We start from the raw sequence: 12,731 nt of genomic DNA on the forward strand, positions 1-12,731 counted from the left end.
TCCCCCACCTGTGTCTGCATTGGGTACCCATATTGAGTCCTCAAAGTGCAGGATCCCAAATTCTGGGGGTACTCAAGACTTCTAGGGCAAAAGACCCCCGTTTCCAGATGTGTGCATGTGGAGGGGGTGTCAAATCTCAAGGTTCTGGGAAGGGACACCCCAGAGGTGTCAGAGACCAGAGCGGTGGGGGAGGGCGGGAGCCAGAGCCGGAGGGAAAGGGAGGGGTAGGGAGGGAGGGGAGGGGAGGGGAGGGGGCTGCCCGCGGGGGGTTGGGTCATTGTCTTTTAGAATTTGGGAGCCTTTGAAAAGCCGTGGGCCCTCCCACCGCTATTGTGCGGGGGAAGATGTAGCAGCCTCTTCTCCGAACCACCCCTTTGCCTCCGGACTTCTCTGGGGCCAGCAGCCGCCCGACCTGGGGCCCGGGGCCACGGGCTCAGCCGACGACCATGGGCTCGGTGTCCAACCAGCAGTTTGCAGGTTCGAGCTTACGATTTAGCGGGCACACCTTAGGGTGCAGGGCGCCCACGAGCTAATTAGAAGGGAGGTGGGAAAGTGTCCCACGGACTTGCCCGCGGGACCCCAAGTCCCTGCGGCCTCCTGCTCCTTGGGGCCATCTGTGGGACAGGGAACCCTGGTGTTCCAGTGGCTTGTGCGCCAAGCCCGCGGGGGCGGAGGGAGCGAAGAGGAGGGGCCTGTCCCGCCGCGTGTGCACCGGCAACATGTTGTGGGAAGACAAGCAAAACTTTCGGGGCATCAGCATCCTCGGTGTGAGCTTGGGGCGGCAGCCAGGGCAGGTTTCTTCTTACCAGCTGTTTGGTAGCTGCCTCCTCCTGGGTGTCTATCCGCGGGCTCAACACCGAGGTCTCCCAGACGGGTACCGGAGAGGGCCCTGTGATTGCCTGGCCCCCAGCTGATCACCTGGCCCTCCCTGTCTCCAGGTGGCTGCGCCAAGGCAGCTGAGAAGGCGCCCGAGGAGGCGCCGACTGACGCGGCCCGAGCCGCAGAGGAGCCGCAGCTGCTGCACGGGGCCGGCATCTGTAAGTGGTTCAACGTGCGCATGGGGTTCGGCTTCCTGTCCATGACCGCCCGCGCCGGGGTCGCGCTCGACCCCCCGGTGGACGTCTTTGTGCACCAGGTGAGAATGATTCCGGTAACTTAGCTAGGAAAAAGGAAAACTGGGAGTTACATATATGTGCTTGGCTGATGGCCGCTCCTGTTGGATTGGAGGAGATAAAGGACCCTCATTGTGCGTCCCTATCTGCTGGGACACCCCAATTTTGAGTTTGAGTAACTACGGTGGAGCAAGGAGGAGGCACCACTGGTTACCAGCACCCCCTCCCCGCCCCCTTCCGGGAACCCCTCCGGCTTACCACGTGTCTATTACCTCTTTCCCCTGGGAAGGGAGCAGGGGGCAGGGAGGTGACCCCATGTGGCAGAAACTAAGGTTGTATTGTGCTTGCCGGTGGGGGAGGGCGAGCAGGCTGATCAGGGAAGCACATGCAGGGCCTGAGCCGGGCGCTAGCGCCTTGAGTTCTGAATGTAGTTTCCAGGGCAGGAGAGGTGGGTCATTTGCCACCCTACCCACGGGCATGAACCTGCGAGGTCAGGCTGTTCCCCCTGATTGAGTGCAGACCTCAGTCCGGTGGCCACCCAAAAAGCCAGGTCCCGTGGCCAGTATAGATTCGGCAGATCCCGGAAGGATCAATGTGTGGGCTGAAAAGCCCCCCTAGAGGGCTGGATTTCAGTTCAGGACTGGCAGGCACCTCTGCTGCCCACCAGGTCCTGCCAGGAAGGAAAACCGTAAGAGCCCAGGCCTTCATTCCTGGATGGGCCAGTCTAGGAGACTTGGGTCGGTGCAATCCCAAGTTCTCAGTTAAAGAAGGGCTGCGCAGTGGGGAGTGAAATTCAGTGTCGAGGGGGCAGGCGGTGGAAGGAGGCTGGCCTCTTGCCCTATTCTCCTCAGCTTGGCATTTATGGCCCCAGACAGCCATTGATTGCTGTCCCTAACATTCCTAACCCTAAACAAGGAAGGGAGCCTTCAGGTTTCACTGTTATTCGCCTTACCCTCTCAACATCCTATGGACGTTCAAATGGTCCCCATGCCTCGGTGGGAAGGAGGTGACTGCTGCTCCCCCTTCCAGATTTGGTGGTTAAGGCAGGACCAGGAAAGAAGAAATTGCTAATCCCTGGCCCTGGAGCTTGACACCCGGTCCGGGCAGGGAGGGGTTACTTCAGGGAGGTTAGCTTTAGGAGCTGTGGGGGAGGGGAAAGGAGGATGTGGGGATTAAGAGTTGGAGCCTCAGGGATGGCGTTCTTGAGGGGGAGGGGTAGGGAAGGAGATGCTGGATCGACTGGTTGGAGGCTAGAGACTAATGTGAAGACTGAGCCCTACCCTCCAGTCAGGGGGTTGAGCAAGGGCAACTAGGTAGATTTGGTTTGAAGGAATTTTGGGAGCAGCTCTTTGCTGTTGGTGTCATTGGCTTCTGGAACGTGTGTTTAAGAGACCCGCAGCAGCAGTACCCTTAGCTACTTTCTTGACCCCCCCCCCATCACTACCACCAGATTGCTGGTTTCTGCATGGTGGCTTTGTGCCCCCTTCTCATTTACATATGTGAACGATAACCCACAGGAAGTAATTGTGAGTGAGAAGGGAATTGACCCCTTTGGATCTATTAAGTCACTTTATTACAGGAACCAGCTTTGAATGGCTCTCCTGCTTCCCCCACTCTCCCATTTATCTGATCACAGAGATTAAAATCTTTCCTGGTCTGGAGATGGGCTGGACAGCCTTCCCAATTTTGGGAGGCTGGGATATAAAGTAGGTATAGAGCCTTCTTGACTTCTTCCAAAGGCTAAGGAGGGAGACACTAAGGAGCATGTACCCTCTGCTCTGGGGTTCCTTGGTAGTAGAACAAATTGGAGGGCTGTGCCTCAGACTTAACCTTAGGATCCATAGCAATTGGAAAGCTATAGGACGCCACTGGAGGAAAGCAACAATCTCAATACTGACCAACTTGGAGATCTATGTCCACCAGCCCAAAATTGAAGTTTTTATGTGTTGGTTTCCTGTTTTCTTTCTGTTTTTGAGACAGAATCTCACTGTCTAACTTCGGCTGGCCTGGAGTTTGCTCTGTAGACCAGACTGGCGCCTCTAACTGGAGATCTGCCTAACTCTGCCTGGATTTGGGATTAAAGGCCCATTGGCACCCATATTTGAAGAAGTTGCCTCCCTAACCACCACTCTCCCCACACTGTAGTTGGTGTGTTACCACAGCTCATGATGGTGGTTGGGCTGGTTCACACTCCAGCATAATTTAGGCTGGTAACCTGAGTTATCTCTGAGCTGGAGGTACATTGTAGATACTGGGTAATCTCTGAAACTTGTCTTCAAAAGGAGTGTTCATGAGGTAGAGAGGGAAAGAAGTCTTTAATGGAACTTCTTGTACTGGCCGTGGGTTAGGATGGGGTGGAAGGGAAGGAATTGTCTCTGGATGACATTTGTCATGCCATGGAAAGGGAGGGGATCAGGAAAAACCCTTCCAAGATTGAGGTGATAAGGTTCCCTGCACCCTGTTAAAGATAGTGCCAGTCCACATACTTCTATATTTTGAGGCAGCACCTTACACTGACTATAGTGCAGGCAAGCCTGGAAGTCACTCTAGCCAAGTTGACTTATATAGTTGGGTGACACTCCTTTGCTTTGGCCTCTCCAGTGTCTGATTTGCATAAACTTCATTCTGTTCCCAGGGGAAGAGTAGGTCGAGGGTGAATGGCTATGTATGACCCAGGTTTCTTTAATACCCGGTGTAATCATCCATGGGTCTTTTTAGAACTTGAAATCTGTGTCAGAATTAATAGTAAAAACTAGAATGTCTCTGTATCTTTCCAAATGTCCCTTGGAAGGCAGAATCACTCCTAGTTGAGAAACAGCAAGATATTCATTGAAATTGTTAGAAGTTGCTGACCACTTTTAAGTGTTGGCTTAACTCTGGTTTCCTGTGGCTCCAAATATATATAGGCCACCAAGATTCATAGAAAGTAGGAAATAAAAATGCATTGGTTTTCAGCAGCTGCTCAGAACATTGTTTTTTTTTTTTTTTTAAGATTTATTTATTTACTATGTATACAGTGTTCTGCTTGCATGTATACCTGCAGACGAGAGAGGGCACCAGATCTCATTAGGGATGGCTGTGAGCCACCATGTGGTTGCTGGGAATTGAACTCAGGACCTATGGAAGAGCAGGCAGAGCTCTTAACCTCTGAGCCATCTCCCCAGCCCCCAGTTTTTCGTTTTTAAGGCAGGCTCTTTTGTAGCACAGGCTGGCCTTGGTCCTCCTGTGTCCCCAGTGCTGAGATTATATATGTGTACAACCACCATTTGCCTCAGGTGAGTTTTTATTGGCTTTTTTGGCTTACAAGCAAAGAATATAAATACTAAGTTGGGTTTGGACAAAAATTCAACACTGATGCAGAAATTGAAGCTAAAACTGCTTGAGCCACAATGACTTGGACCTTCAGAACATACCTGAGGGTCTAGGGTAGGACAGCTAGGTTGCAGGAAGTGTATAGAGTCTTGCCTTCCTGGATTATAACACTGCATTACCAATGCAGATGTCCTTTAAAGAGAAAAACTTGACTGTGGGCGATGATTTTTATAGTACATTCCTGATCTAAATTGATGAATGGAAATGAAAACAGGTCTTGAACCCTGGAGGATTGGGGTAGACTGCATGTCTTCCACCAGAAGAGAAGGCTGTAGACCAAGATGCTTTCTTTCTGGACTGATTAGGATATGGTCTGGTACCATATAGTGTGCCAGTATATAGTATTTGTGGGGTACATGTTGCCAACTCACAACTCTGAACCCCAGAACTTGGGCTTCTTTAAGATCATCTTGGAATCAAACCCAGGACACTCACTACCTGTCATTCCCACGACAGTGGGAAAAGGTGGCCTACTAAAAATATGTTTTCCTGTAACGTTGGTATAAAGAAGTCTGTGTGTGTTGAGCAGTGGTGGCACAGGCCTTTAATCCCAGCAGAGGCAGGCGGATCTCTGTGAGTTCGAGACCAGCCTGGTCTGTAAGATCTAGTTCCAGGACAATCCCAAAGCCACGGAGAAACCCTGTCTCAAAAACAAAAACAAAGAAGTCTGTGTGTTATTTTGGTGTCCTCTCCTCTATGTGGAGACATCCTTCTAGTGAACGTCCTGGACAATGCTTTGCCATCATCCCAGCAAAATTTCCAATATGGTAAACTGTCGGTCTGCCTTGTGGAAGGTGACATTGCTGCCTGCACTGTCAGTGATTTTCAGTGACTTGGTCTAGGGTGCAGGGCATGGCCATTGCTTACACAATCCTTAATCAGGTTTTAAACTTCATAAATGATTTTTTTTCTTTTTTGAGAAATTCACCTGCGTAAAGAGCAGGAGGCCTATGGAGTCCAAGTCTTCGTTGTTGGAGCAGTGATGTTCATAATTGCACATAACCTTTTTTTTTTTGGTTTTTCAAGACAGGGTTTCTCTGTAGCTTTGGAGCCTATCCTGGAACTAGCTCTTGTAGACCAGGCTGATCTCGAACTCACAGAGATCCACCTGCCTCTGCCTCTCGAGTGCTGGGATTAAAGGTGTGCACCACCAATGCCCGGCTGTACATAACCTTTTAAGCATGATTTCACTTTGCTGTTAGAAACCAGCCTTTTCTGTGGTTTTGGTATGGATTCCAGGAAGCTTTCCATCCTTATTCCCACCCTGCACTCCTTGCTCATGGCTTAGGATCACGGTTGGATGGGAAGAAAGCCCCATGTCCTTGCCACTCCAGCTTCTTGACGCTGAAGAGGACCAAAAAATTCACCCTGAGTAGCTGAGGTGTCATTGCTAACACAAGTCCACTCGAATAGGCTGATGCACCATCTGGTGGACAGCTGTGGAGGAGCATTGGGCCTGGACCACTGAGCAGAAGTGAATAGCAGTTAACCTTATGTTGGGGACATTTATGATGCCAAACTCTGCCTCTAGCAGTGAGACATGGATGAAGCCTTGACTCCAGTGTCACCTCTGTGTTGAATCTTTAAAAGGTATTATTTTGGAGTTTAAAAGTATATCTAGAAAAAAATGATATTTGACTTGCCTTATTGGACCTTGCTTGGCTAGCAAAACCAGGCTCATAGCAGTCAGCCCAACACTTGGCCTTTATTGATAACTATGATGAAGGTGCTTATTTTTATCTGAAGCTCCTCCTTGGAGCTTCTGTCCGGGACACTCCCTCTGCCTAGCTCTCCAAATATATATTTGGCTAGTCTCCACTTCATTAGGGTTTCTCCTCTTCCGAGCATCCATGAACCTTCTGGCTGTAACAGCACGTGGATTTGATAGGAGTGTTTAGCACTCCGTGCAGTCTAAAGTAAACACTGATCTGCATTTTGGTTACTAAACCCAGAATTGGTCAGAGGGACGCATGGGGTCACCCAGAACGGGAATGTCCCAGGGTGCTGGAGAAGAGAAAAGCCCTGGTTAGTTTGGGTCCTGGTGAAGAGCGAAGCCTGTGGAGCTGAAGGAGCCGCATGGGTGTAAGGCTGGGGTGGGGTATTTGATGTGCGGCTGGGTGGGGAGTCTCAAAGAAGCAGAAGCCAGGAAGTGCTGTAACTGAAAGGAGTAGCACCAGGGAGGAAATGCTGTAACTGCTACTAAGTGTCATCCCCCCCCCAACTGCAGTGGCCCAAGAAGGCTGCCCACCTGACTAACTTCAACAGGTTGGAAAAGGGAAATGGGATTCCTGCCTCTCCTCCTTGTTGAAATATTTGTCTGCTGCGGGAAGGACCTGACAGAAATCGCCCTAGGGGAGGCATCCTCTTTATTAGTCCATCCTGGAGGTACACAGAGGGTAGCAGGGAGGGAAGATGGCTGTTAGTTGACTTGCAAACTTCCCCTTCTTGGGGTCTGCCTGGAGAAGAGGTTCTGAAGCCTCTCCTCTCACCCTGACCATAGTGTAGAGGAAGGAAGGAAGGAACTGGTCGGGTTTGAAAGTGGGGGAGGGTGAAGGAGAGCCCTCCTAGAGGGGATCTGTGCCTTGGAACTCCAGGAATCCGACCACCAGAACCAACCAGTGTCAACCCTTTGTTCCCTGGGGCTGGGCTCTATTGGGGGAGCTCAGGCCATGCCCCTCCCCCCCAGGGCCTTTTCTTTTTGGAGGGGATGTGGAGAGGGGCGGGGCCCTGCTTTGTGTGTGGTTGGGGGTGGACTGGGGGTGGCTGAAGAATTTTCAGGCTCCTTTTAGATGCTGGCCCTGGGAGTCTGGCTTGGTGGGGCTGCACACTGATTACCTATCTGATAAGAGAAGAATTCAAACTATGTTTTAGAAAGGAGTGGGGGGAGGGGATGAGCAGCCACCCCTGGAGACCACCAGTTTAAATCCTGCCTAGCCTTTATGTTGAGGTGCTCGCAGGGGCGGTCTTAAGCAGATCTCTGGTGGTGGAAGGGCTGAGGGGGTCAGTCAATCTCATTGCCTTACCCATTTATCCTGTCACCCTTGGTCTCACAGTGAGTGGAGGAGGGAGAGTGTTGCTCTCAGTAAACTGGACTTCAGAGAGGGGCTGGGTTTTTTTTTGTTGTTGTTGTTGTTGTTTATTTTTTATTTTTTGAGTTCCCAAGAATGGTTAGTAATAAAAGCAAGAGTTAATCTGAGCATCCCAACACTTGGCTCTTTCTGGTATCCTGTCTCCATCTAGCCTGAAAGGAAGATAATTGGTCCTCCCTGAGGATTTTACATGGCTGGTGAAGTGTTAACTACTCCTCACGTGTAAAACCTCACAGCATCACCATAAAATCAGTATATACTCCATTTTGCAAATGAATAAGGAGGGACCCGGATCCTGCACTCAAGTCTTAACCATTTACCTGCTGGGTCAAAGCTGGACAGTGGAGAGACCCTATGGATTGCCTGGAGAGAAAGAAGGCTGTCCGTCTGGCTCCTCTTGGTTTTAGGGTGGTTTCTGTGCAGTGGGGGCAGAGAGGTGTGGGTCCTTTTGAGCCCTGAATTACTTTTATTTCCTTTTCAGGTTTTACCGCCTTGCTCACATCAAATTGAGGCAGTGGGTTAGGAAGTCACCACACCCTTAATGTTCTGTGGGCGTGAAACAGTAGGGGGAACCTAGGTTGGGTATGTTTAGCATGTGTATGGCCTTGGTTCAGTCCCAAGCACCCTTTATAAAAAAGTGAAAGGATGTGTCTTGGGAATATTTCTGTGATGTGACAATTACAAGTAGTCATGAAGTGTTAACTGCAAGCTTAGTAAAGTCCACACCCATCAGGATCTGGACTTAGAGTCTGTTTAGGTGCTTGAAGATGCCCACTATGGGCCTATATCTGTTATTCCAGCATTCTGGAGGCTAAAGGGCAAAGATTTCCAGTTCAAGGCCAGTCCAGACTTCATAGCAGTAGCACCACTTAAGAAGATAACTGATCTCTGAGTTCTAGGTAGTCTGGTCTACATACTAAGTTCTAGTCCAGCTAAGGCTACATAGTGAGACCCTGTCTCCAAAAAACAAAAAATAATAAATAAAACAAATTTTTAAAAAGGCAAGAAAAAAAGCAAGGAGAAAACCAGTGCCTATTTATTTTTCTGAGGAATCTTAAGGCTTAATTTATGAGACTAGAGAATGGGATATGGTGCCCAAGCCTGTGCTCTTCACCAACACCCTTGATGGAAGTTTTGTGTAAAGCCCCTAAATTAAAACAAAAGTTACTCTGATTGTGTCACATACTTTTAGCAGAGGCAGGTGGAGATCTGGAGGCCAGCCTGATCTACAGAGTGAGTTCTAGGACTGCCAGGACTACACAGACAAACCATCTTGAAAAACAACTCCCCCAAAAAAGAATCTCAAAAGTTAGAATGATTGAAGAATTTGTGTCCCACCTGGCTAATAAATAGTTGGTATTATTTTTTTTTCCTAGAGCCCTAGTGTGAAATATTCTACCAACTAGAATACTAGTGGAACTTGTTAATGCTCTCTGAGGTAATCCTGGCCAGGTGCAGTGATCCCCCCCTTTTTTCTTCTTTGCTGTGTGTGTGTGTGTGTTGGCAATGGGGTCTTTAGATAACCATGTCTGGAACTCTGTGTAGATGAGGCTGGCTTCACATACCCTGCCTCTGCTGGGATCAAAGGAATGCACCATCAAGCCTGGATGGATCATTTACTCTTTCTGGGGAAGAGAGAAAGAACCTTGGAATGCTACACAAGCACTCTACCATCAGTTCCATGTCCTAGGGTGACTTCCTTGTTGATGTAATCACAGGAAGGAGGCATTTCTTACTGTAGTTTAAGCTGTGGTACCTTGACTGTTCTGGGATGTGCTAGGAAGTGCTGTCGGCTGCACTAATAAACACTGGATCTGGTATGCAGTAAGGTGGCAGCTGTAAGTCGTAGGGGTTCTGGGTTCCGAGTTCCTCGATGACTAGTGTCCCTCCTTTTTAAAGGGGCTGGATCTTTGCAAACTGCTCATACCTAGCAGTGTTTTTCAAGTTTCAGGTAGGGCATGTGGTATTTCCAGAAACCAGTACATGTAAATTGTTCTAAATCTTTATTTCTATTTTCTATCATCATTCCAAATCAGATAATTTACAGTCTATTGCCTTGTTGCTAGGCATGCACATGTGGTCCCATGTTGAAGAGGCTGTGGCAGTTTGGGCAATACAGTTGTTTTAAAAAAAAAAAAAAACCTACCTCACTGCGGTGTAACACACATGTAATTATAGCACTTTGGAGGCTGAGGCAGGAGAATCATGAATTTGAGGCCGGTCTGAATGGCAAAGTGAGACCCTGTCTCAAAAACCAAAAACCCATACTTCATCATTAATTCATCTATAAAAACATACCCAAATGAGGTACCAAAGTATGGCTTGAACAACAACAAAGTTGTTGGCTTTTGCTTTAAATTTGTGTGTGTTTGTGTATATGTATAGCACACAGGACAAACACAGTGTACACGTGGAGGTCAGAAGACCACATCTGTTCTTTAGTCTCCTGGGGTCCAGAACTGAATTTTTCCGGCTTGACAGCAACTGACTTTACCCACTGACCCATCCTACCAGCTCCCTGATACCTTTTAAAATACGTGTCATTCTATGTCTTCTGGCATTGAAGAAACAATGTAGCCCAGGCTGGCCCACAGCTCCAGGCCTCTGAGTGGGGTGGTAAAGGCACCACCATACCTGGCTCACTTGCGTTTGTGCAGTTTTCCTCCTAGAGACCACGATGGCCTTGAACTTGCCTCCCTCCTGTCTTCCCCGCCCTCTGAACATTGAGATTAGTGCTGTATCATAATGCTGGCTTGCCATTCTTTTTCTTAGCAATTCGGTGTTTAATTCCTTCAGGTGTATTTTAGGCTGGGCAGTGGTGGGGTGGTGGTGAATGCCTTTAGTCTCAGCACTTGGGAGACAGAGAGGCAGGCAAATCTGAGTTTAGGGCCAGCCTGGTCTACAGAGGAAGTTCCAAGCCAGACAGATAGTCGCTTGTTAGCTTCTCCTCACATTCCTGGAAATCTCTTAATGACTCTAAGTTTCAGTAACATTATTTTCATGACTTCAAATTTAAAGATTATAAGAATAGACAAATTCTCTTATAATCTTTCCCCAGATTTTTCCATTAATATTTTGCCCTCTACTGTATCCTTATTTCTATGCAGTTTTTTTTGGGGGGGTTGGTTTGGGGAGAGACAGGGTCTCACTATGTAGTCCTGGCTGGCCTAGAACTCATATATAGATCAAGCTGGCCTCCATCTCAGAGATCCATCTGCCTCTGTCTCCCAAGTACTGGGATTAAAGCCTTGTGCTGCCACATGTGGTCCAATGGTACCACCTGAGTAACCATAAATGCAGCATTAAATATGTTTGTCTCACTATTTTAATATGTATTTCCTAAGAATGGAGGTGATTTCTTGCTGTTTTTATGGCAACCCTATAATTGCGTGACAGGTATGTGCTGCCAGCCATGCTCAGCTTTGAGTTGAGTTTTCTTATTTGTAAAATGGGAGTGCTCTCTTGCTTTTCGATTTTGTTTTATGGTGTAGTAATGGAAACATAGTAAAATCCTGTGTTTTCCCTTTGCTAGAGTAAGCTGCACATGGAGGGTTTCCGGAGCCTCAAGGAGGGTGAAGCGGTAGAATTCACCTTTAAGAAGTCTGCCAAGGGTCTGGAATCCATCCGTGTCACTGGCCCTGGTGGGGTGTTCTGTATTGGGAGTGAGCGGCGGCCAAAGGGGAAGAACATGCAGAAGCGAAGATCCAAAGGAGACAGGTATGACCCAGAAGGCAGCTCGTGTAAGTTGCCGACTCAGGCACCACCCACGTTAGGTTCCCAAAGATAATTTCAGCTTTGGCAATTCAGTCGTAGTTGGTTTGCAACTCACTTTGCCCTGAGACTATACTCTATTGCTAAGAGACACTGGCTGTCCATACTGATTTTAGTTTAGAAGCAAAGGCTCCCGTGAATCTGAGTGATGGAGGAAGACGGTAAATGTCAGTTATTATCTACTGCTCCTTTACCAGCTCACCAGTTGGGTAGTGCCTGTGTTTTTGCTATGGGGCTTAAAAGCCCTTTGCTCTAAAGAGGTAATATAATTTAGCTTTAAAACTTTTTTCTTAGCCTGATGGTGGTGGCCTTTAATCCTGGGAGAGGCAGGTGGATCTCTTGGTTGGAGGCCAGCCTGGTCTACAGAGCGAATCCCAAGACAACCAGAGATACACAGAGAAACCCTGTGAAAGAAAAGGGGGGGTCAAACCCTTCTTTAGTCAGGTCTGGTGGTACATGCTTGTAACGCAGGACTTGGGAGGCAGACTGCCATCAGTTGAAGGCCAGGCAGGAATATATACTGAAACCTTGTCAAAAAATATGAAAATACATACAGTTGAAGTGATGACTCTGGTTGCAGAAGGCCCAGCGGATGTCTCATCCACCCCTCAAGCTGTATTTCACAGTTGCGATCTATCTACTTTGGTTCTCTTCGTCTTACAGATCTAGAAAGGGCATAAGGAAGGGAGAGAATTATAGCGATAAATACATGAGCATGGGTGAGGGTGTCATTCCCTTAGTGGGTGTCAGACTTTTTCCCGTGGCTTTATCTCACCTTTACCATTCTGTCTTGTGCCAGGTGCTATAACTGTGGTGGTCTAGACCATCATGCCAAGGAATGCAAGCTGCCACCCCAGCCCAAGAAGTGCCACTTCTGCCAAAGCATCAACCATATGGTGGCTTCATGTCCACTGAAGGCCCAGCAGGTCCCCACTTCTCAGGGAAAGCCTGCCTACTTCCGGGAGGAGGAAGAAGAGATCCACAGCCCCGCCCTGCTCCCAGAAGCCCAGAATTGAGGCACCAGAGCAGGGGGGAGTTTCAAGGAGGAGGCATCAGTCTGCAGAGTGGAGAAAGTGGGGATAGGGTGGGTTGTGGGTAGCTGGCACTGCCATGTATCTGAGGCCGGGGTTCCCAGTATCACCCTGTCTTCCCTTGGTGGGGGGAAAGGGAGAGGCAATGGAAACTCCGACCATACTTCATCTAAATGAAAGTGAAGGCTTTTGTGGGGACCCACCCTAGAACCTGCATGCTTTAGCTGAGGCTTTAACCTAAAATGACATGCTTTTGAAAGTGGCTGGGATAGGCAGGTTCTTCTGTTGAAGGCTGTGCTCACTTGCCAGACAGGGTGTGAAACAAGTGTAAAACCACATGAATGAACCTAACCCCC

General features: G+C 48.6%; 1 protein-coding gene across 1 annotated transcript; it reads left to right on the top strand.

Annotated features, from left to right (window-relative positions):
- The first annotated feature begins 446 nt into the window (after nucleotides 1–446).
- On the top strand, nucleotides 447–12,360 carry Lin28a (lin-28 homolog A). The gene is made up of 4 exons (XM_035438900.1): nucleotides 447–477; nucleotides 939–1,135; nucleotides 11,106–11,290; nucleotides 12,144–12,360. Exons 1-4 carry the CDS (start codon nucleotides 447–449, stop codon nucleotides 12,358–12,360), a joined length of 630 nt encoding a protein of 209 aa, XP_035294791.1.
- The last annotated feature ends 371 nt before the right edge of the window (nucleotides 12,361–12,731 follow it).

Source organism: Cricetulus griseus, chromosome 2 (assembly GCF_003668045.3).
Source record: "Cricetulus griseus strain 17A/GY chromosome 2, alternate assembly CriGri-PICRH-1.0, whole genome shotgun sequence".
Classification (NCBI taxonomy): Eukaryota; Metazoa; Chordata; class Mammalia; order Rodentia; family Cricetidae; genus Cricetulus; species Cricetulus griseus.